This window comes from Schistocerca gregaria, chromosome 2 (genome assembly GCF_023897955.1).
Source record: "Schistocerca gregaria isolate iqSchGreg1 chromosome 2, iqSchGreg1.2, whole genome shotgun sequence".
NCBI lineage: Eukaryota > Metazoa > Arthropoda > Insecta > Orthoptera > Acrididae > Schistocerca > Schistocerca gregaria.
This window is the reverse complement of record NC_064921.1, coordinates 697742583-697769368: the sequence shown is the minus strand read 5'-3', so window position 1 is coordinate 697769368 and position 26786 is coordinate 697742583. Positions and strand designations below refer to the sequence as shown.

General features: G+C 39.0%; 1 protein-coding gene across 1 annotated transcript in view; it reads right to left on the bottom strand.

The window, feature by feature from the left end:
- Positions 1 to 2826: 2826 nt before the first annotated feature.
- Positions 2827 to 26786, bottom strand: part of LOC126335939 (agrin-like) — a 366195-nt gene continuing 342235 nt past the window's right edge. The window contains exons 26-27 of the mRNA XM_049999415.1: positions 21064 to 21205; positions 2827 to 5412 (exon numbers count right to left, since the gene is read on the bottom strand). Of these exons, the coding sequence (XP_049855372.1) occupies positions 5252 to 5412; positions 21064 to 21205 (303 nt within the window). The 3' untranslated portion in view covers positions 2827 to 5251. The remainder of the gene's footprint in view (positions 5413 to 21063; positions 21206 to 26786) is intronic.

The following is a 26786-nucleotide window of genomic DNA, read 5'->3' as shown; positions in this document are numbered from 1 at the left end:
TAAGTTGGTTGGTTTGTGAGGGTTAAAGGGACCAGACTGCTATGGTCATCGGTCCCTTTTTCCAAATACCAAAAACACCCACAGAGAATAAAAACAATCAACAGACGATAAGACAGACGACACAGAACAAGAGAAACGTAGACAAAGACCAGACAAGACGAATTAAAATCACACAGAGTGTGACAGTGGTTGGCCGACCACACAAACAAAAAGGGAAAATCCAACCGCTGAGAAACACATGAAAAAAAAAAAAATCTGACAAATCGTAGGCCATAGGCCAGAATCAACACAAAAACTCACACACTTACATTAAGCGATAAAATCCCCCTGCCTGAATAAAACGCAGAACTATGTCCGCTATGGAAGAGTCGTCAGATAAAAGTGCAGAGAGCGTATCAGGCAGCGCAAAAGTCTGCCTGAGCACAGTTAAAAGGGCGCACTCCAACAGAATATGGACCACCGTCAAGGACACCCCACAACGACAAAGAGGGGGATCCTCACGACATAGCAAATAACTGTGCGTGAGTCGGGTGTGGCCAATGCGGAGCCGACAAAGGACGACTGATTCCCTGCGGTTGGCTCGCATGGATGACCGCCACACAGTAGTCGTCTCCTTGATACGGTGAAGTTTGTTTGGCACGGGCAGGTTGCGCCAATCAGTGTCCCATAAATCAAAAACTTTGCGGAGTAATAGTGCCCGCAAATCAGTCACCGGGAGGCCAATCTCCAGAGATGGTGCACTAGTGGCCTCTTTCGCCAGGCGGTCAACAGTTTCATTTCTGGGTATCCCAACATGGCCCGGGGTCCAAACAAAGACCACAGATGTGCCGCAATGGGCAAGAGTATGCAGGGACCCCTGGATAGCCATCACCAGACGAGAACGAGGGAAACACTGGTCGAGTGCTCGTAAACCACTCAGGGAATCGCTACAGATAACGAAGGACACACCTGAGCAGGAGCGGATATACTCTAGAGCACGAAAGATGGCGACCAGCTCAGCAGTATAAACACTGCAGCCAGCCAGCAACGAACGTTGTTCAGAATGGTCCCCTAGAGTTAGTGCATAACCGACACGACCAGCAACCATCGAACTGTTGGTACAGACAATGCCAGAGCCCTGATACGTGGCCAGGATGAAATAAAAGCGGCGTCGGAAGGCCACCGGAGGCACTGAGTCCTTCGGGCCCTGTGCCAAGTCGAGCCGAAGGCATGGGCGAGGCACACACCATGGGGGTGTACACAGAGGGTCCTGGAAAGGAGGTGGTACAGGGAAACACCCAAGCCCGTAGAGAAGCTGTTTGACGCGTACGGCGATCGGACAACCCGACCGGGGCCGACGTTCTGGCAGACGGATGACTGACAGTTCTAAGTTCTAGGGGATTGATGACCACAGATGTTAAGTCCCATAGTGCTCAGAGCTATTTGAACCATTTTGAAAAAACCTTTGCATGTACCCCACATACAACTGGCTATCTGAGTAGCAGTCTCTGATGTATAGTGCATACCTAACACATTTATGGGGACCCTACAGTTCTCAACTATATGGCACAAGTGCAGGAAGTTGCAACAGAACTTTTGAAGTCTCCGGTTCAGTCCTTCCACTCAACTCAAAATAAGAGGGCCATGATCAGTTCCAGGGAGAATGGTGCAAGTTGGGAGCTTTGTTGAAACTCTGTGCACAAGGGCTAGTCTTCTCAGATCCCCTGTCAGTTGCTGGAATGGCCAAAGTATGACCTTGGAGCCCAGACTGTTTCATTTTCAGTAAAAGACAACACCTCAAAGTTGTTGGTTAGGGGAGGATCAGGGGGTCCTCTCTGGTCCCACTCTACCCTGTACAGGATGGCTATATCTACCACTGAAATGCCATTCACATTCAAGTGGTCAAGATCCCATATTTTATGCAGAGCAGACAGGATCCACAGGAGATGATAATAAGTCAGGTAACACCAATAAACGATTCTTGGGATCTCTTCCAACACACTGATTCACAGAAGGTGGCAATCATCTGACAGTAGCCATAGTGATTTCCAGCTGCTTCCAAGTGTCAACTAATTTATCCTGTGCTAGAGAACAGCATTCACAGTGAGGTTACACTGTGCATGGTGCAGTGTTTTGCAGAGCAATGAACAATGACTTAGAACTAAGAATGTTGACTATCTTTCAATCTACCAAGCTAAAAAGTTTCTAATTTCCTATAAGAATTGAAGCAAATATATGAACAAAGATTTGTATTAAGGCAACAGAGAAAAACCTGTGAAAAATAACACACACAGTAAATTTTTTTACACCAGGTAAATTGTTTCTGGTACTGTTTTGTGGATGACGTGGAAGATCTTTCATCTGTGAATGATCCGATATTCAGTATTGTGGCGTCCTGTCTAATAGTTTTGCTGCTTGTCTTCCTTTGATGCAGTGATAGGATAAGGAATTCGCTTTTAGTAGGCGTATTGGGCAAAAAAAAAGAACACACACACACACACACACACACACACACACACACACACACACACACACACACACACAACACACATAGACACACACACAAACAAACAAACAAACTTTTTCCAGCAGCAATTTAAGAACATGGTAAATATTCCAATTTGCAGGTTAGATGAATTTTTTTTTCTTGTTATCACTGAATTACATGAAAACAAAAATAAATTGTGGAAAAATAAAAATGTTTTGTCATCTTTCTTACACTGTCTCAAAGCAAAATATGTAGAACAATGTAAGATTTAGAGAGATATGATCATAAATCAGCTGATTTTAATGAGTTCAGTTTTTTCAAGTAAATTTTCAGTCATGAAGTGCTGTATGTTAAAAGGTAACATCACTTTAATAAATAACTATACTATTTATTTTTACAAAACATACTTCAACAATGAGTATCCTCTTTTGTACATTGTTTACAATATTTACAAATTTTTACATGATTTTTGTGTCACATAGAATTCAATGAACATTACTGTACACAGATGATATATGGTATGATGCAAAAAAATTGCCCTCTAGCAAAGAAAGAACACAATAAAATCATTTACACTGAGCCAGTTTTATATAAAGATGAAACTAATATTACATTTTGGTTTGTTCTTATTATAACATACACACTGTTATATATTTTTAGATTGCCATACTTTGTACAGAAACATACAATTTATTTGCTGTCATTATATCAACCATTATAAACAATTGGCAGTGTTGTGCAATAATTATACATCTAAGTTTTTAGGTTTTACTAAATTCAGAAATAAACTGATCAGAGAGGAAAAGAGAACAGATATGAGTGTAAAGGAGGAAGATAGGAGAACACTTAATGTAAATTTTGAGAACTAATGGCAAGATTTCAGAATGCTTCAATAGACCGTTCTCAGTTTATATATGTTAGTATCTCAAAGTTCAGCATTAAATCAGTTCTCTCTGTTACTGATAACTGACTTGAAGAGACCACATAAGCTACTGTTCATTCTGTAGACATATTACTCTGTAGACATATTACTCGCTTTTACAGTGTAGACTGTACAAATAACATGTGGCTGTAGTATAGTTAATTGCAAGTTCAAATCAATCCAGTGCCTAGTAGATGGCTTTTTCAGTGTTTCCCATTCTCATTATCTCAAATTCCACAGTCTCTCATTATCTCTTTTTCTAATATATATATTTTGTTGTTTCAGTCGTTTTCAGTTATCTACCATTTGCTTAGGCCTATTTAATTCTCCTTTCAAGCTTATGATTTCCTCACTCATATAGTCTTTAATCCCTTCTTATTGAACTTTTCATTACAGATACCTCGAACTTGAATTAAAATAATGTTCTCAATCTAAGAACCAAACTATTGGGAGGCCAACTGTAACTAATCATTTAGTCTTCTCTATATTGTAACAGTATCTCTCAAATAAATGCTTTAATTTTTTATGTACATTTCACTTCTCTTTTACAGTCTGTGTGTATAACACACAGAAATGTTGATTAAAAGGCCAGGAAATTTAATTTTATTTTCATAAGTTCTGTATATTGCCAGACATCATTTCTCTGTCTCATTTACAACATACATTTTGAAACCTTGCTGTAACTACTGGAAGAAAGAGTAGAATAAGTTTACATCTAGTAATGCAATGAACACACACACATTGATTGTAGCATCTTCTATGGCACATGACATTTTAACACATTTACTGCACTTCCACACTGTCCAGTTCCTTTCCTTCACAATCACATTACAAAAATAATATAAGGAATTGAAAAAATGGAAATATTTTGCAGTGAAACATTACATCTTATTTAAATAAATATATACTTTTTCTTAACATTTAGAAAAAAGCTCCCTTTATGATATAAAAAACCTGTTGCTGCTGAAACAAATCCTGCTCTTTTCTGATATTTCTAAGATAGTTGACTGATATGAAGCTGTTACAGAGAAACTGACATCTCTCAGAAAATCTCAATTTACTCTTATTGCATATTGACAGTATTTGGAATGAGAATCACTTCCACAGAAACTGGGTCTCTCACTTCAAAACTGAATTTTCTGTGTATTTTAAAGTCATAAAACTAATTCTACTAAATTATGGAAGAGGCGAATTAAACAAATTTCTGCATGTATAATCAGAGGACTTTTGTGGGTCATTCAAACACCAGGATTAATTACACCAATAGGCTTAGGATTCCCTTCAACAGAAGGAGCCGAAATCTTAAACTCTTTAGTTTTCATCCCCTCTGTATCTATTTCCAGCCCTTTAAGATCTAACTGTGTAACTTAAAAGTGTGGTTTCTGGGAAATGCTTACATTTATTTCTTACATTAGTTTTTGTTTTGCAAATGGAATGCCTATAAATATTCAGAAATCACACGAATGGAAGTTTCATAGTTTCCGTCATGTTCCTTTTGGTTTCATAATACAAATTTGTACAGCAACAATCAAATCTTCATAAATGAGCAATAAGAGTTCATGTCATCAGTAACTACACATATTGAGCTCATGTAGTGAACACCCTGAGGAAATATATGTTCTGTTAGTAAACTTACAAAACAGTTTCTTCAGATTTATCCTTCTCATGTCATGTCAGATAGTTCATCTGAGTAATTTGCCATCATTCTTAATAGTACATTTTAGAGACTGTTTTAGGAACAATGTTTCTGATCATATAGCAATAAACATACTCCAATGGTACGTGAATCTCAGAGACTGTTCATGCTATTGCAAGATCAAATAGTTACACATCATGTCACAGACATGAAGCTGAAGCATGTGTTACGATACAGTGCTGAGGCAAAATCGTAAAGATGACTTATTGTCTGTAATGTAGTCTCTAAAGTTTATAAACCTATCAGATAGTTTCACATTACTGATGCACCCTTGAAAGCCAGTGTAATAGCTGGGATGTAGTCCAGTGGAAGTGGCTGGAGATCCTCCTGTAAAACAACAACAAATCCTGGCTGTAGTTTTGCGTAAGAAGTAATCACAATGTCATGTTGACAGTGAGAAGCATTATAAAGAATTTGAGAAACACAATTAGTGTCTGTTACAAATTTCACTGACAAACAAAAAGTCATCCTTGAACAGACAGTCAACTATCAAGAAAAAGTCTTGTGATTATACTATTAAATGCACATTTTATGGACTCTGTTATATATAATTGAATCTGTATGGTTAACAACTCTGTATTAACACCACTACACATTAAATCTAAAATTAGTCAGAACATTAGTGTCAGCAACAGTACAGTATCATGTATTGTTTATTTTTCTTCAATGGGCATCTGTGATGTTGGTTAATCATAGAACAAGTCATTATACATGTGGAAAAATTTTCAAATAAAAACATGAAAATTATGAATTACTATATGCCATAATAAAAACATTGATAACAAAAATTCTACACAATAATTTATTTTATTTCATAAAACTTGATAATCAGTAAGGAATGAGATAGGAGCTGGCTTGTAAACTAGAATAATTTCAGTATTCATCTAGAATGCTTTAGGAAAAGCACAGAAAAAGCATGTTACACTGGCTGGCCCAGCTAAACAAACATGAACCTTCCTATAATACAGTTTCTTATTACTTTTTACTACTTTGAAGAGAGAAACTGTCAGAGAAAGAGAGAGAGAGAGAGAGAGAGAGAGAGAGAGAGAGAGAGAGAGAGAGAAATTGTGTGATAAGTAGATTGTATGTTTTTGTTATATTGAAACTGATTAGTTTGATTTTATCATTTTCGTTATCATGTTAAAAAAAGAAGCAGTAAAATATTCCGATTGTGTCAAATAAATGGTAATCCACAGAATATATCCATTTCATTTATTGCTTAAGACTTTCTCAAATATGAGATGTGGCCATGGAGAGACAATATCTATCAAGATTGATTTTAGCATGAACTGTTGAAATGCATAAGCATGTTGCCTCAGTAATGAAGTGCCACATCAGGTAAAAACTGTTAAGCGCAAGCAAGAAATCTGTATATTCGAATATGAGGGCACCAAATGATGAGTTAAATCACAAATAATGGCAGAAATGCTGGGCTACAGGTTAATTGTTTCATAAAACTCTTTTTGGCAAATGCTAAGCTTAAGAGCATTCCAGTAGTCACATACTGTAAAAAAGACATTTTAGCCCAGCACATTGTATATATATGTGTAATTATATACAATAATATGACTTTGGGTGACAAATGTACATGCTGCTGCAAGTTAGTTAATAGTTCATGATTGGTGTGTGGGGGCTGTGAATTGCAGTTTCACTGCAGGTGACTGCAGTGGGACAGAAGAAGGAATTCCCAATGAGGTTCTCCTACAGATATATAGGTTATATTTAAAAACAGGAAGATGAAAGAACCAAAAGAGAGACAGAGGCCTTGAACACTGAATTAAGCAGTAAGGGGGGGGGGGGGGGGATAAGATTACAGGAAAGAGGTGAAAAGGGTGTAGTTTGCATACTTCTGTTGCTATTGCTGAACTCGATAACAGATAAGCCTATTATTTTTCAGCTGTTGAAGAAAGTAGGACACAGTAAACCATTATAATAATTTAAGATATGGATCAGAAACGATGTTGAACAAAAAAAGAAATGTTTTACTGCTTGGTACCAATCATGGGAGAGGTGTAGGCCAACATTTGCAGGAAAAACTTGAACCAGGGTGCCAGACCACAAATATTGTAAAGTCTTGTGCTACCCTTGGCAGGTATAGATGTTTTGTATGCACTAAGAATTTGAGTAAGGACAAACAGGTATTAATACTTGGAGGAGCAAGCAACTGGCTGGTGGAAAATGGAGAAGATAGCATCAGGAGTGGCCAGGATAAGCTGTGTGCAGCAACCTCACACATAAATACAGATTTCACTCAAGTTCTGCAGCAGCAGGATCAAGCCTCAATGAACAATTCCATCAGTCATGTTAAGAAGGGACTGATCAGACCGCTACTCAGTTCGAGCAGGGCTCGCAGCTGTGCTGCAACAGTTGCTGCTATTGGGAGGCAGGGATACATAAAGCATGGTCTATACCTTGACATGAGTGAGAAAAATATATTAATTCAACTCATAGGTGAAAAGATAAGGGAGGAAAGGTAGGAGATTGTCACAATGATAAAATTCCTGTTGTTTGGATTCAGATTCTTTATTTGCCATTGGCCACATGTAGTGGAATGGGCTTTGCAATGATGATATGAAACAACAGCAAACACTATATTAATCCTACTTTAATCAGTTGTACAGAATTGCAGTTATAACCACAAAACTTAACTTCTATATTAAATGTATCCCAGAAATCTCTTCAGCTGCAGAATGGATTGTTTATTAACCAATTATACAACTTTCTTGTAAAATTATGAGAGGTGTATCGAGTGCAGAATATGGCAGTTTATTAAATAATTTCGGACAGTTCACTTTGTGAAAGTTGCCTATTTGCATCAGCCTATGCCTAAGAATGTCAATACTCTTTTTGTTTACAGTGTCATGACAGTGAATATTCTTTCTGGTGTTAACTCTGATATGTTTTTTTCTCTTTGGTGTTAACTCTGTTAGTCTGTTTTTAGCATCTATCAGTGATACATCGATATAGAGGTTTACCACTGTCAGTATTTTGATCTTTTCGAATAAAGGGCGGCAGTGTTCCCTTGAACCAAATTTACAAATTATTTGTGGCCTCTTTTCTGAATAAGTACTACATAACTGACATGATATGGGTGACCACATAGCAACAGCCTGTAAGATATGTGAGACAGAAAAAGCCCAAAGTAAGCTGTCCTAAGATAATTATTACTCACTATATCAGCTAATTTTCATATGAGAGAGGACACCTGTGATATCTATTTGCACACATGATTAATGTGATGTTGCCTGTATACTTTGAAACCAGTGGGTATTCCAAGCAGTTTCACAGATTTTGATTCTATGTTATTAGCTAGTCACAGTTGAAAATGTTGAGCTTTCTCTGAATTACACAATAGTTTATTAGATAAGAATCTGTTTAGTGTTGGAGGGGAGAATACTGTAATTCTGGGGTAAGTCTGACATATCACTATTTGTGGTGATTAAAGTTTTATCAGCCACATAGCAGATGACTGACAGAAGTCCAACATAATGTGGCAAATCATTAATTGCAACAAACAAAGAAGGACTGTCTGACGACAGAGACCCAAGGCACACCAGATGTGACTTTTTTCTAGGAATAATGTCTCTTTGAAATGACAGCGCATGTACATTATAACGCCTGCCTGCTCGCGCTTGCAGAGTCTAAGTCCGTTATCAGAGCGTTACGTAATCAAGGTCACTCGCTCTCTATATAAGTGGGCAGTGCACGCCGCAGAACCATTCCGCTGTGGGCTCCATCTGCAACAGCATTGAAGCACTATGCCACGTCGACGTATGTATCGTCAACACCGCCACCGGTGGTAGCTTGGAGAATAAACTTGGAACAAATGGAACAGCCCACTCAGTGATATTAAATGCACCTATATTCTTTCTTGGGTGGAGTGGACCTATATTCTTTCTTGGGTGCAGGGTTAATTTTACTCTTGATGTTGCTACAGGAAATTCTGGTAGTGGTTGGTTTACTCTAGCCATTGTTCGTTGTGAAAAAACCTCCTTTCCTGGACTTGAATCTTTTGCTGATCGAGATGTCATGGTCTACAAGACCTGTCATTGTGGAATTGACCCAAAGTCTCAAAGTAGACCTAGTTATGTGTATAGTAATATGCCTTTTACATTGTGTACCCGCTCCTGTAGAAAAGTTAGAAATGATGAAAAAATACATGTATGGATGAAAGTACTTGGTGTACTTGCTGAAAATGTAAATGAAACTGGTGATATTACTATGTACTATAACTATTAATTAAGTGTGGTCCTTGACTCCTGTAACCGGATAACGTCAGCCGAGAACTGCTAGATGCACATAGTGCCGTACTGCCCGCTGAGCGCCTAGCAAGTTGGTGACGCAACCCGCTCCAAGAGACATGCACTGTCAATTCTTATTTATGTAAGAATTAACTAGGACACAAATGTTCTTTTGCTATTTAGATAATAATTAACTATTTCTAATGCTGTATTATTTATTCCATAATACTGTAGCTTGGCTAGTGAGATGTAAAATTAGATACATTCAAATGCCTTACTCAAATCAAATAGTTCAAGAGAGACCATATTCTTATTTTCAGATGCAATTACCGTCTGATTAACAGTTTCAATGTCTGCAAAAGTGGTATTTTTCCCTTGTCAAAAACCATGTTGTCTGTTACAAAAATCATCATGTTCTTCAAAATAGTTACTAAGCTATTGATGAAAAATTGCTTTAAATATTTTGGAAAAGATAGGACACTGGTCTATAGTTCTGGTAGATGCATTTCTCCCCTTTTGCACATAAGTATAACTTTTGAAATTTTGAGTTGATCAGGAAAACCTCCAAATTCTAATTTGTAATACAAGCAGACAGTTTGCAAATACGATGTTTTGTTCTTTTTTTGTTGTGTAGTTAGACAGCCCACACCTTTTGACTATGGAAATTTTAAAACAGCATGTACTATATCTATGGGTGTGACAACATCCTGATGGAATTCATGACCTCTAGGAAACTGATGTGATTGGCTGTTTAATTTTTAATCTTAATTTATTTACTGTAGTAATAATGTAGTTACTGAGCATTTCTGGCACAAGCAGAAGTCTTCAGTTTGGGTATAAGTGGATTCTTGTGTTTTAATACTCGAAGCAGTCTTGCATTTGTTGGGTGCTCCTTCTCTGTCGTTTCCATAGGCAATCAGTTTGGCAAATTTAAGCTTGGCTTGTCAATGTTTTTTTATACATATCCCAACGCTCGGTGCCATGTTTACAATTATTTATTTTTACACATTTTGTTCATTGAAAGCACCTATCCTCTGATACCGGAGAAAGATTTAAGATTTTTCCTTTTTTGTTGGTTTAGTAATTTCTTTTCAGTGATGAGAAAAAGTACCATAAGTCAGTATCTGACTTAAAGAAATTATTAAAGGGAGTCTCAACAGTTGATTGGAAGACATTGTACTCATAAATATACCTCCCATTTGCTTTTCTATGGCAGCCCATGAATAACATAAAAACATTCTTGCTTTTGACTTTTAACTCGTGTCATGCGTGGCTCCTTATTTGCAGCCACATAATCAGCATCTGACTGTGCATAGTGGTGTATAAGGATCATGAGCTGTGAAACATTCATTTGCTGTATAGGTCTCTTGAGAAATTAACTATAATATTGTTCAAGCAGGCATTCCCATGTGTGGGGCTATTGTGAGTACAATATAAATTTAATGATCTGAGTAGGTTTAGAAATGCTTTTGAGTTGTGTTCATCTGAGTCTTGAGCCTAACAATTCTATGCTGAAACCACCAATAATGCAACATTTGTTTCGAGTTTTAAAATTTTTCTTATCATTTGTTCAAATTTCTCAATAAATAAACATCACATATTTTTACCTTACAAAAGAGTTCTAACTCTAATAATTTACTCCTAATACAGTGAATGTTGACTTGCACAAGGGTAAGTAATTCACGTCTGTTTTTATTTCTCTCTAAACCATCGGGGTCCTGTTTTTTACATGAACTACTTGTACTCTGTGATGATTCTGGAACTGAAGGCTTACAATTTTCTCTATGTGATGACTCTGGAACTAAAGGCTTACAACTTTCTTCCTCTAAGACACTAATATTCTGATGGAAGATGGTCACTTGGTGCTTTCCAGAAGTAGTTAAAATGTTTTGTCTAAAAATAGAGTTGTACTGATTACAGGTGTTGGAGGTAAACCTTTACAGGCTAAATACCTACAGTCAAATGGTGAGGCTGAACGACTGGTCCGCACATTTAAGGCTCAGATGAGGAAACTCCTGACTTCTTCTGCTGCTGCTGATGCACTTCTCCAATTTCTGGTTTCTTATTGTTTCACCCCCATGGGCGACCACAGCCTGGCTGAGCTCTTACATGGCCGATAGACCCACAAGCTACTTCATCTTATGCGGCCTTCCACCTCACGGCCACGGGTGCCTTCGCTTGGCCGGTTCACTGCTGGCGAGCTTGTATGGGCACGGGGATATAGCAGGTGGCCAAAATGGAGTCCTGGCCGCATATTACGACACCGTGGCCGACACCTGTATGAAATCCAGATGGACACGGGTGTTGCAGTGTGTCATTCGGACCATCTTTGGCCTCATGTGCCGGAACGCTTGTTCCGAATGCCACTACACCACCTTTGGCTCTACTTGACACTTGGGATCGTGGAATCTCTCATTATTCACAACACAGTCCTCTCACCATCATCTCGGTGTCAGCACAAGAACTGACCCCACCAGGAGATGTGCCCATGCAGGAACCAGATGACCATTATCTGTCGGAGCAACTCTACTCATCTCCTTCTCCTACGGATGCCGACACATCGTCCATGTCTCCTGTTATAACATCCAGACTGGCCACAATGGTCAGATTGGGGCATGGGGCCCCAGCAGATTCGACCCCCACATCTCCTGTCATCTCGACCCATTATCATCGGGGACACTTCCGTCCATACGTGAAGCCTCCTCCTTGGGACTTAAAGGCCAGTCAAACAACACCTATGGACATTAGCAATCTACAGGCCACCTCCATCAAGACCTGTGCAAAAAATTCAAAGGGGAGAAAACTGTTGTGACTTGCCGATCTTTCAAATTGCCGCCGCACAGTTACGCACATCCTCTACATTCGGCACTGTCTGCCAGCCATGCAGCAGCTGCGCCCCCTAAATTGCCAGCCAGCCAGCGGCCGCTAGACTTGGACTCAGTGCTGATTTGACGGTTACAGTCTACACACGTCTTACTTTGTTTACTTGATCTGTGACTTTCATGTATTGTGTCGTCCTTGAAACATATTTGTTCAACTTGAAGTTGTAACAATATCTATGTAACATTTTTTTACAAACTATGGGTATAATACATACCTTATGCACTACACTTCAAAGAATCTCAACCATCTGCACAGTATATCATGTCACATAAAAAGAAATTTCAAGAATATGTAAGGTTTAATATAATGCCATATCATTAGTAAAACTATCTCTTACATAAAATATCATGCATATTACACTGGGTATATGTGCTCATGTTTGCTGAAGAGCTGAATGAAGATTGAGATATGATCAACCACCAGGTGTCACCGCAACAGTAAGAAACAGAATACATCATCATATCACACAAAGCATAAATACAAACATATTGTCACGTAAAAGAAGGTGTACTTAGATGAATGACAAACACTACCTTCACTTAATGAAGGTTTATTCAGCACTTGCATACACAAGAGTGTGGAGCGAACTGCCTCCAGCCAGAACACATACAGTATATATTCAGCTACAGAACATTCCAGTGAAATGATTCTTGAGATTTGTAGATACTTCTAGAATGTACTCAAACTGAATATAGAAATTAAAATTGTATGCTCCAGGTGAGCTTTGAATTCACAACCCTACATTCAACAGTCTAGTAGCATAACCACTGCACCACGGTACTGCTCAGCTTTTTCTGTGACATTGCTCCCTCCTGAACAAAACAGTGTCTCATTGTTATGTTGCTGCTACACTCTTCATCACCTTTCCGCTTGTTGCCTGTTGCCGGAGCCTCAAATTTACCCTGGGTGGCAGGATCCTCATGGGGCTTCATACAAAGGACATGGACCATATCTTCAACTTCATAAGTAACATCAGACAACTGTCTTACAATCTTATAAGGTTCAAATATCACCTGAGGAGCTTCTCAGAGAGACGAACCTTCCAAACAGGAGTGAAGATCCAGACGAGGTCACCAGGCTGGAAGATAACACGGCAATGGCCTGTGTCATACCTTCCATGATCGTTTTCTTGAGCATGCAGCATGCGGAGTCGAGCTAACTGCCAGCTTCCTCAGCTCTGGTTAACACTTAGCCGATGCAGTTGTCGTCCACATCATCAGGATGTAATGGAAACACAGTGTCCATCATTGTAGTCGCCTCACTTCCAAGCACCGGGAAAAATGGCATAAATCCTGTGGTGTCTTGTTTGGCGGTGTTGTAGGCAAATGTCACAAAAGGTAGCACCTCATCCCAGTGGCTCTGCTCAACACTGACAAACACTGATAGCATGTCGACCAATATCTTATTGAGGCATTCAGTAAGCCCGTTAGTTTGCAGATGGTAGGCAGTGGTCATGTGATAAGTACTGTTGCACTGATGGATTATCTCTGTCATAAGATTTGATTGAAAAACTTCCCCTCAATCTGAAATTAATGATCTTGGGGCACCGTGTTTTAATACAAAGTCTTCCACGATGAATTTGGCCATCTTCAATGCTTCGGCTACTTTCATGGCTTTTGTAATGGCATAACATGTCAGGTAATCAGTGCAAACAATAATCCCTCTATTGCCAGTACCAGACATTGGAAATCGTCTGAGGAGGTCAATCCCAGCACACTGGAAAGGCATTTTGGCTGATGGAATTGGTATGAGTTGGCCAGGTGATTTCTGAGGAACTGCCTTTCTCCTCTGGCACTATTTCCAGTGTGACACATAATGACGGACACTCCTAAATAAAACTGGCCAGAAAAATCTCTTGTGGATTCTATCATAGGTCTTAATAAATCCTAAATGTCCAGCCTCAGGTGTGCATGGAATTTCTGTGGAACATCTAAGTGCGCGTGTTTAGGAATCACTGGTAGCCACTTCTTTCCAAATGGATCAAAGTTTTCCTTTCAAAGTAATCCATTAACTACCTGAAATTGTCTTTTCACATCATCTGACCGATTTGAGGCAGGCATAATTTGAGATATCTTGGTGTCCTTCTTCTGTTCAGCAGAGAGATCCTGGAGTGCAGCGAGACAGTCACTATCTTCATCAAAGTCTTGATGGTCTTACACAGGGTTTCTTGAGAGACAGTCGACATCTTGGTGTTTTCTTCCACTCTTGTACAGTATGGTAATATCATACTCTCGAAGATGTAGTGCCCACCGGGTGAGTCATCCTATTGGATCCTTAAGACCTGTCAACCAACAAAGTGAATGATGGTCTGTAACAACTGTGAATGGCCTTCCATAGAGATACTGTCGAAATCTGCACATGGCCCATTTCACAGCAAGACATTCTCTTTCTATAGTTGAGTAGTTTCTCTCAGATTTTTAAGTGTCCTAGAAGCATAAGCTATAACTTTCTCTTTTCCATCCGAAATTTCCACCAGAACAGCACCAAGCCCATACCCATGGGCATCTGTGAGTAGTTCTGTATGTGCTTTCTCGTCATACAGACCAAGTGCAGGGTCAGTCGTCAGAGATTTTCACAGCACATTGAAAGAATCTTGTTGAGCACCACCTCCGATAAATTTAGCATCAGGTTATAACAATTCTTGGAGTGGCCTGTCTTTGATACAAAAGTTTTTGATAAAATGATGATAATAAGAACATAATCCAAGAAAGCTTCTCACATCTTTAGTACTTTTAGATTCTCACATCTCTAATACTTTTAATAATAGGAAATTCCATTATAGATCTCACCTTTTCTAGGTCTGGCCGCACACCTTCGTCTGACACAAGGTGTCCAAGTATTCTGATTTCTTTTGCTCCAAAGAGACACTTTCTTGGATTAAGTTTCAGTTCGCCATGTTGGAGACACTTAAGAATGGCCCTCAGTCTTTTTATATGTTCATCAAATGTCTTTGAGAACACTATAATGTCATTTAAATAACGAAGGCACATCATCGACTTCAGGTGACATAGAAGATTATCCATCATCCGTTCAAAAGTTGCTGGTGCATTACACAAACCAAATGGCATTACCTTAAACTCATATAGGCCCTCAGAGTGATGAATGCAGTTTTCTGATGATCAGTCTCATCTATCTCGATTTGCCAGTATCCCAAGTACATGTCCATGGTTGAGAAAAACGTAGCCCCCTTCAGACAATCTAGTGTAACATCAATTCGTGGAAGAGGGTAAATGTCCTGTTTAGTTATCTTATTAAGTTTCCTGTAATCAACACAAAAGCGCCAACTGCCATCCTTCTTCCTGACGAAGACCACTGGTGACAACCTTCAGCAGAAATGTTTTGTTGTTGACAAATACGGTTTTCTGCAACTGGTGACGGTACTTCTCTGAAATGACTAAATATGATGCTCCAGAGTCCACAAGAGCATGGGCTGGTTGGCCATCCATGAGGATATCGACATAGTTTCCTATCATTTTTGTAGTAATCAACGGCAGAGGATTTTTCTCTTCGGCGGTCTCACCTCCAAGGAAGGTCGCAACCTTTAGTTTTGCAGGTTGCAGTGGCTAAGTGATTGGCTGGAGCTTCTAAACAGCAATAGAGACCTTTATCGGTGTGTTGGGGAGCATCCTCTCCAGCGGCTAGTTTGCAGCGATGCTGGCCTACATCGTCCTGCACTGACATCTTCTTGTTCATCTTTGTCGTCCCAGAGTTGGCATCAGCTAAGATCGTTCTGCTGTCTTCTCTTGCGGGCGTCATCAAATATCTGCCATCTTTCTCAGCAATAGCACACCACATGTCCCAGTATTCTGCAGTGGAAACATACTGGTTGGTTATCATGGGTCCTCCAGACGTCAGTCTTCCTTGGAGCCGAAACAAGTTTCTCATGCAGCATTGTAGGAACTTAACTCCACCTGGGTCTCGACTTTTTCACCATTTTAAAGGGAAATGAAGGGTGAGAGATTGGGTTCAATGTCTATTCCACCTCCTCCCTTATGACCTCTTGAAGTCTCTTGGTTTTTTGCTCAACGTACAATCCAAGTGCCTTCTGAACTTCCCCTCTCACTGTCTGATGAAGAACACTTATGAAATCATTTGCTTACTCCATCAGAGACATTGATATGATGTTTGTAAGCTGTTCAAACTTTATGCATGTCATTCTTTTTTGATGCACTGTTTTGATATACTGGCACCATCTGCTGTCGAAACCTCCTTCAGGAGTAGGGCTTTATACATGTCATGCAATGTGCAACCTTATCGTCTTCCTTCATTCTAGGACCACTAATTTACACAGCTCCAAGGCGTCTTGAATTTAAGATGCTGTAGTTTCTCCTGGATGCTGTGCCCTGCACTTTAATTTATCTTCAGCCTGGCACTTCTGTCGTTGTGTGTCACCGATGGGGGGGGGGGGGGGGGGGGGGGGAGCTCTGTGTTGTCGATAATGTATGCTTTCACAAATTCCAATACCCAGCATCTCCACAGAATAATTTCATGTAGAAGAAGTCATACTTAGATGAATGATGAACACAAGCATCACTTAAGAAAGGTTTATTCAGCACTTGCATGTACAAGAGCATGGAGCAAACTGCCTCCAGCCAGAAAATGTACAGTATACATATAGCTGCAGAACATTCCAGTACAGTGATTCTTGACATTTGTGGACACTTCTTGAAAGTACTCAAACTGAATATAGAAATTAAATGGTACAGTCAAGGTGAGTTTTGAACTCATAACCCTCTACTCAAAAGTTTAGTATCATAACCACTACACCATGGCTCTACTCAGCTTCATCTACAACAATATAACCACAAAATTGTTTACAAAGCAATTGTACAATTTTACCATACAAGGAGTCATTCATTTCAGTGTATATAAGAAAAATTGTTTTAAAAATATTCCGGTTTTTGTAATTCCTTGTACAACATGAAAGAAAATTTTGTTTATTGAGAGTTTGTATACCTGCTAAGTATGTCTTGTACCTAGACCTTATGCTACATAGATTCTTATGATTATTCTGTAATATCTGAATGGAATTTTTTCATTCACAAATTACTGGATTTATCACATAGACTTCAGATCATTATATACACTTATGCATCATTTTGTTGACTGTATATGAAACACTATAGCAGTGTTCATACACTTTGAGCACCACTACGTATTAACTTTGTGATTTCAACTCTTTACTGTGGATTTATATTATATTGTTCTGTACATGATATTAAGAACTTACATTCTTTCTATGTTTCCTCCCTACTGTTTGAAGGATCTGCATTGGTGTCTTTTATGTAAAAAAAAAGATTATATTTATGTATTATGCTTGGCATGGACTTCAAATATTATATAATGCAGTACATGCACTTAATGTGTGCTGTGCACTGTATTCCAATTACCAGTGGTTCCTTTGCAACCTTTTATTCTTTGCATCATTATGTGCTGCACCTAGATATTGACCACTATGGCTCCTAGACTTTGAGTTTCATGCTAATATATTTGAATCAATATGATGGCCTAATGATTTCACTGTAGTGCAGTTTTACTATACACTAAGAGATGTATATGAGATTTTATCATGAAACTACTGATTATCCTTCTGTGATGTCAAAAGTTTTATAAAGATGTACATAGGCACTGAGTGCTAGCTTTATGTAGTACCTGGATTTCGTGCTATAGTATTTGTGAGACAGAAATCAAACAGGGGCCTCATGTCAGGGAATTAAAATTTTCAGTACATGCAAAAATGCTTGATAAGGTCTAAAATGCTTATTTTCAGTTTTCTGCATATTGTAATAATTTACTTCATTCTGTGTACATTCATATTGATTTTAAAGTTGTTTGAATCTGACAGGTGTCAGTAATACATTGAAAGCAATTGATGACAGTCTTCTCGAAAAGACCACTTGCTGCTGTGGGGATATAACATTGGCCCCTTTTCTAAACCTCACAGCTGCTTATGAAGTACTCCACAAAATAATATCTTCTAAATTTTACAGACTTTTTAAGGAGCTCAGAATAGCTTTGTATAAAAGAAGAATGTTTTCTGAATACAATAATGCCAAACATGACAAGTGGTCCTTCTCATACAAAAGTTATATTGCGTACAGATGTTTCCAATTTGCAGTTTGCACCCCTAAAATGTCACCTGACAGCTGGCACTACTGTAGCAACAAAAACCTTCACCTACAGAATATGTTAAATCTGCCGTTGCTGCTAGAAACGAAAAATGTGAAGTTCCTGACAGGCTAAATCTCATTGTGAATAGTAATTCAAACAAAACAACTTAAAGAATCAAATATATCTACTTTGAATTCATCATTAGCTACAAAGGTAGTGTACATTGTAGAATAGCTGCTCATGGAAATGATTTTGCACACCGCATCTTTCCCAAAGAAAATGGACCTGGTGGGTTTCCTTGTGCAGTAATTCCAGCAGGGATGACAAGACAATGATGATTTGTTTTTTAAAGACATCAGGACCTATTGCAAAGGGGAATAAAAAGACACTGTGTGCCTGAAGTAGAACCTGAACCAGAAGTTCAAGTCAGTGGCAACGAGGATCCTGAGAAAGACCTGAGCAGCCAGGTATTCCAGAACCAAAGAAGAAGAGGCAAAAATGTTATTTGTGAACAGACACCTTCAGACAGTATTTGAGAAATAGCAAATCAAATCCCTTGGCCACTATAAAATCTCAGTAATCAATCTTTGCATGTTCTTTGAATTAAAAATTTTAGGTCATTTTGGTCCAATTAAGGGCTTCAAAATCAAAATTTGGTCTAAGAGATGCCATAACAATATTTTGGAAAAAAAGACACAGACAAACGAAAGAAAATAAGTTGTGCAGTGTACACTAATTTTTCTCAGTTTGGGGCCAATTTATTTGGTTTCAATGTTCCATACACTACAATGTGCTACAGGTCTGAATGGTTTAACCACTTAATATGTAGTAAATTTAACTTAAAAAAAAACTCTGTACCATTTGATAAAGGACATTCTAGGTGCATATATATGCAAAATGTGTTTATCAAATATCTAAAATTAAACAATGGTAATAAAGGTAAACTTAAAGTGCTTTCTCTCCAAAAATCTACTTCCCACCACCAATATTCAGCATGTCATAACGCACTCAAATTTAGAGACAGAAATCAATTTGTTTTTCTTTACAAATTGAACAGAATTTAATGTCAAAAGTAAAAATTGCAATAGCTCAAAATCCAAATTTTTTGACAAGAGATCTCTTTTCGCTTTCCATCTCACATTTGTGGTATTTAATATAAATGATTCCATACAATGGTGGAGGATATATCAGGTAATTCTCATCACGATGCTGTGCATACTTGATGTGTGCTGTCTGTATTGTACTTACATCCTCATTTCTAATCCTTAAGTGAGCTCCTGGAAAATATTTGTTAACATAAAATTCAACCATGTATGATGTTGCACTTATACTTTAGTGTGTATTATGCTTTTAATGCTACTATTTGGTTTACAAAATTCTTTACTCTCTTATTTCCTCTCATTACACCTAGGCCTTGTTTACCATGCTGGCGCCTAAACTTACATCTCACCAGCTCAGTACTGAACAGTGTGTATAATAGCTTATATGGTTCTCTTTGTAAAATTAATGATTAAATTATTTGAACATGTTTTTTGTTTTCCCTTTCAGTGTCTACACTCTGGTTAAATTCACCTAGACATAAAGCAATATTTTCCCTTGTACCTTGACTTCATTTTTCATTTCTGGTAGCATGTAATATAGATTACTTACATATAGTTGTTAGGAATATAGCAATTAATTCTGTTTATGTTACCTTTACAATTTTTTTAACTTTTAGGGGAGCTATTGCATCTGTTTCTTGTCTTTTAAACTTTAGGTGGACTTTTGTTTGTCAGTGTATTTTATTTGTACATGACATATGTTTGGCTTCATTACAAATATAATAAATGATAAATATCAATACACAAAACTCTCTTTTACATTTGACAAAGAATTACAAAAATTTAAGATTTTTTAGAAAAAATTATAATGTTTTTCCTTATGTACTCTGATTACGATGACTCCTTATACAGCAAAATTGTATAATTGCATTACAAACAATTTTATGGACCTATATTTGTAATTATGCTTCATAAGATACAATGTATCCTGTTTGTTATTACTACAGTGCCATTGCTTGATGGTTGATCATAATATCTGTAATGCCTATGACATGCCAATATACTATGCCTTGCATGTTCTTGAAATGTTTTCGTATGAACTGACACAATATGTTGTGCACATGGATGAGAGGCTTTGAAGTGTCATGTATTAGGTATGTTAGACATCCATATTTTGTAAAAAAATGTTATGCACATATGTCATACCTGCTTTGAGTATCCACACTGTGCTTACATATCGGTCTATGCTTTGCAGATCCGAAGATGGCAACATAGTTTGCCAAAACCAGTAATCCAAATAAATGCTCTACACAATTGTGGACATTAGAAGTTTTTTTTTCTTTTGTATTTAGAGCATACAAATAACTAACTAATTTACCATAGTTAATATTGTAGGACATGCTGGCTCTATGAGCCCACTACCTAGCTGAGTGGTCAGTGCAACAGAATGTCAATCCTTAGGGCAGGGATTCAACTCCTGACTGGGCCAGAAATTTTCTCCACTCAGGGACTAGGTGTTGTGTTGTCCTAATCATCATCATTTCATCCCCATCAACACACAAGCAACCAAAGTGGCGTCAAATTGAAAGACATGCGCCCAGCGAACGGTCTACCCGATGGGAGACCCTAGTTACATGACATTTGCATACAGTCTATACATTTTTTATTTCTTAGAAAAAATTTTAGTATGTAAAGTTTATTACCAATCCAAAAACTGCCCTTTAACCTTGGGATAGGCTTGCTGATTGTAATTGTTACAGGGTCTTCTTCGTCCACTTGCAGGGCAGCATGATACATTCGATGAGATGCTGTGAGGCGATGCCAAAGACCATCAGCCACTTTCACCTGCGCACAGTTGTGAAGATGATTATGATGTTAGCAATAATGGAAATTCCTGGGTGACGAAATACAAAAAATAAGGGAAAGGCAACAACTCACCTATAACAGATCAATGGGTGGAGTACAGAAACACAACAGGAAACAGCACTCACACTGGCTTTCAATCACTGGCTCTTTTTCTAGCAACAGTACACACATTCACATATGTGTGAGAAAGTGTGTACTACAGCTAGAAAATGGGCTAGTGCTTGAAAGCTAGTGTGAATGTTTCTGTGCTCCTTTCTTCGATCTGCTTTAAGTGAGTGACTATGACATTAATATTTTGGTATTTATGTACCAAAATAAGTCTAACAAAATGGGTAGTGCTGTACTTAACTGCTAAGTACATGTGTAACATTTGGCAAATTTCTACATTAATACCATAAATATAAAAGCACAAGAAATTGTTGTATCAGTGTCTATCTATTTATTATTTCTGACATGACCACAATCACAGTTTTGTGCCATTTCTGTTTTATTTTAAACATACAATAAAAACAAGAGATAAATATTGGCTTAAATATAATACTCCAGATGTTGTGTTCTTCATACTGAACTTTGGTCTTTAATAGACCACGTCCCTCAACACAGCCTTCACTAGACATAATTACCCCAACAGCCTAGTTCAAAAGCAGATTTCCTGGACCATCTCATCCAATCATGGGATTGATGATCCCTTTAAAAAGAAGCAACTTCAGAGCACACCACTTGTTACCAAGTAGTATCCTGGCCGTGAATGTACTAATCAGCTACTTCGACATGGCCATGGCTTCCTGAAATCATGCCCTGAAATGAGATCCACTCTGTCTGAGATTTTGTCCACCACACCTAGAATAGCTTTTCATTGCACCTCCCCACCCCCTAATCTTTGCAATATTCTTGCCAGACCCTATGCTCTTTCTGGACCCATCTCCCTACCCTACAGCTCCTACCCCTGTGACAGTCACCATTGCAAGACTTGCCTTATATACTCTCCTACCACCACCTATTCCAGTCCTGTTACTGGCAAAACATATACTATCAAAGATAGAGCCACCTGTGAAATGAAATGTCATATACCAGCTGCTATGTAAACACTGTTTAGCCTTTTACATCGGCATGACTACCTCCCAGTTATCAACCAGGATGAACGGACATAGACAGAGGGTGTATACTAGTAACACACAATATCATGTTGCACAACATGCTCTACAACATGACAATCATGACCTCAGTGCCCGCTTCTCCACACGCGCCATCTGGATTTTCCCACCATACACCAGCTTTTCAGAACTCTGCACGTAGAAACAAGCACTACACGTCTGTGGTTCTTGTCACCCATCTGACTTAATTTATGTTAATTTCTTCCATTTCAGCACTACTTCATCGTAATGCCTCCATTCTTCACTCCAATTTAGTTTTCTACATTTTTTTCATTTTCTGACCTGTCTACTTTCTCACCACCCCCCTTCCCACCTCTGTTACGTACCAAGAACTTCGCTTTTCACTCTTATTAACTTTTGCATGATGTTTTAGTAGTAATTTCTGTCTTGCATATATCCTGTCTTCCACCTTTAAGCTCTCAGGATTTCATATCTCATCAGCACAGTCCTCACCAATCAGTCTTTCCTTCTCATCCCATCTGGTAAGTGTTCCCTGATCAGGGGTACTTGGTCACTTTTCTGAACTGTACCCCTTTCCCTGAGCCTCTCCAGTCCTTTTCCTTCACCCCTCTTCCTTCCCCTTCAACTCTTTCATTGGAAGAAGGAGCCACTATATCTGAAAGCTTGTGATTATATGGTCTTTCATCATTGATAGAGTACAAGGTAACTTTAATGTTAGAAGCATTTATAAAAACAACCAGGTGAAGTTTCTTAAGTTTCTTCCCTGTAGAAGTGCAGTACCTCTGCCTGTAACATTAGTTTGTTCTTGATTGATTCTTTATGAATTTCTTTAGCTTTTGTGGTTACAGAAAACTGAACCTTCAATTAAATCCTGTACCAATAACTGAAATCAAATCTTTTTTCTCTTTGACATTAAAAAAAAAAATACCAAACCTACCACATATGAATGCAGTTGAATTTTAAAGCGCAACATTTTCCTTTAGGTTACTGTCATATAATGCTTTGCTTCATGAAAGAATGTCTTCTTTCTAGTGATCCATATAGTAACAAGGCTGGCATATTTTTGGTTTGAAGTTTGATACCAGTTCTAAGAAGAATAGCAGTAGCCATCATTAAGCAATTGAATTTTCTCCATCACAACCACTGAGGACAATATTCTTTACATCAAAAAATTTCTTCACCTTGAATAATGATGTTTTGTGTATTAGAAATTTATTTTACTCATCTTGCAGCAAGCAGTTTTGAGCAGAGTACTGGGAAGGATCCATATTATTTAAAATCAACTATTATAACCAGCAAAATGAATATTTTGTGATCAAGATTAGAAATCAACATGTATATGCTAACTGAAATTAGAGCATGTTTGTATATACAAGACACAACAATACATGTAAATTACTGGTGACAATTTTAATAAGTTTTATGTAGATATGATAATGGGAAGTCCTTGATGGAATATAAATATTGGAAGAAGTGAAGGTAACAACTCACCATGCAGTTGAGATGGTGAGTCGCTGATAGACACATAAGCTAGACTTAGTACATTGCTAGCTCCAAGAGAAATCCTTCTTCAGAACTAATAAAATACTCATACACACATACTTACCTGGATACATACGCATACACCAGCACATTGTCTCAGCTGACTACACTGTGCCAGCACTGCACCTTGACTAGGTGAGGGGTTCTGTCAGGCCGAGTGGACAGTGGGAAAGAAGAGGCCATGAATGAGAGGGAGGGTTGGGGAAGGGTGACTGTAAGGGAGAAACACCAGGCACACTGGATGGGAAAGTTGTACAAATTAGCTCTTCCAGCTGAAAGTGGAGACTGTGTGCAATGAACAGTGACATGAGATGTGGATTAGGAGGGGGAGATAGAACAGAGAAAGAGGGAGAGTGTGGAGAGGAGAACGTGACTACAGTATGAGCAAAGATAAGGGGTGTGAGGCAGGAGTGGAGGTGGTGTGGGGCACAGGCAACTGGAGACTGAGGCCATGGGGATTACAGGACCACATATCACTTCCCCTACCTGCAACCAGAACAAACTCATCAGTGCCACATTTCTATCCCATCAGCCAGCTAGCTCTGTCTTCCAGCTGTCAATGACCCGTCCCCAAACTTTTCCACTTCCTGCCTCCTTTTTTCCTATGTCCACTTCATCTGATAGAGCCCCTCCCCCAACTCAAGCTTCAGTACTTACAATGTAGTTGCAAAGGTGTATGTGTATTCTGTTAGCCCTGAATAGGATTTGTCCAAAAGTTAGCAACATTCTCACTCATGTTAATTTATCTATCAATTACTCAGTGCCTCAAATACATGAGGCCTGTCTAAAAAGTATCCGACCTTTGCCCTGAAAAATATTTCGAATACCTGGCGGGGTTGGGACCCTAATCCCCTTCAAAGTAGGCCCCTTGTGCTCGCATACACTTAGCCCATCAATCCTTCCACTGCTGGAAACTCCTCTGGAAGTCTTCTTTTGGAATGGTGTTCAGCTGCGTCATCGTATTCCACATTATCTCTTCTCTACCCTCAAAACAGGATCCTTTCAGTGGCATCTTCAATTTTGGAAACAACCAGAAGTCACAAGGAGGCATGTCTGGATAATAGGGAGGTTTGTGAATGGTGGTAATTCCATGTTTGGCCAAGAAATTTTGGATCAAGTGGGATGAATGTGCAGGGGCGCTGATGTGATGCAGTTGCCAGTTTTTCACCATCCACATGTCTAGTCTTTTGCGCTGAACTGTGCCACAGAGTCACTGGAGAACATCTTTAAAGTACTCCTTTGTCACTGTTTGTCCTTCCAGTGCATATTTGTGATGCACAATTCCACAGACTTCAAAGAAGGCAGTCGTCATCACCTTGAATTTGCTTCACACCTGCCACACTTTCTTTGGCCTCAGAGGCTCTGGACGCCCCCACTGCGATGACTGTCTTTTTGTTTCTGGCTCATATCCGTACACCCATGACTCATCTCCAATTGTCACGGTGTTCAGAAACCCAGGATCAGTGTTGGTGGTGGCCATAAGGTCCTGTGCAAAATGGAGGGCTTTTTATTCTGGCGACAACTTGGGCACGAATTTTGCAGCCGCTTGGTGCATGTTCAAATCATCATGCAAAAGTGCATGTGCAGAACCTTTCCTCACTCCAGCCTCTTGGGAAATCTCCTGCACGGTCAAACAACAACCTGTCATCACCAGATTTTGCACCCTCTCAACAACAGCTGCACTCCAAGCAGGTTGGGGCCTGCCAGAATGCTGGTCACTCTCCGCTGATGTGCGGCCATTTTTGAATCGGTTGAACCACTCCTTAATTTGCGGTACACCCATTGAATCTGCTCCAACCACCTGCTGAATCTTGTTTCACTTTGAAAATCACCAAGCTTTTAAAAAAATTTGCTGCAGTATCTTTGCTCAACTTTTCATTCATCTTGAGAGAATCGGCGGCGGCTGCAGTGTAACACGTGTTAAATTCGGCTCACAAAATTTAGTTGAATTTGAAGGTGTTCTCGCAGGTGGTGTTGTCTAGTACAAGTGGAAATCGTATAAACAACAGTGTTCTGTGCAGTAGTGCTATTTTTCTTTCTGTGCTCCGCAAATATCTTCAAGAAAATGGTAAACAGAAGAGTCAACAGCAGCGCATCCAGCAGTGGGGAAGCAGCAGGTACGGTGGGCCTGCTCTTGGCGGAAGGTGTGGCTACGGCTCCCGGTATAGCGGAATTGGTCCGCTCTGAGGTAAACGCTGCGCTTCGCGATAAAAACAATCTCGATCTGATAGCAGGCACTATATCAGATACTGTAACAGCGGCAGTATTGGCCAAAATGCGTGAAACTGTTGAGGCCAATACTACCGAAATTACAGCACTAAAAAAGTCTGTGTCTGAATACGAGAAAAAGGCACGAGAGTTGGAAGTGAAACTATCTGCCACAACAGACGAGCCAGAAAAATACCAAAGGCGAAATAGTCTACGACTGTTTGGAGTATCAGAAAATAAGGAAGAAGACATGGACAACCTGCTTATACAGGTTGTGCGTGAAAAATTAGGCATTGAAGTGACCAAGGCAGACATTGACAGGAGCCATCGGGTGGGACGAAAACTACCAGGTGCTACCAAACCTCGTCCAATAATAATTAAATTTGTGTCGTACCGAAAAAGGGCTGAGATCTTTACCCAGAAGAAGAAGTTAGCAAGGACAGGGCTTACAATAAGGGAAGATCTGACACACGAACGGCTAAAGATTTTAAACAGTGCCATATCCCATTTCAGTCTTCAGAATGTGTGGACTCAGGATGGCAGAGTAATCATTAAGACAGCAGCTGGAAAGAAGACAGTCACAAACATGACAGAACTGAATAGTATTAAGTGAAGCTACTTGAGCCAAAAGTGCAAACTTAACACCATTTGCAAATTGTAACAGTCCTATACTCAGATATAGTCTTGCAATTGTA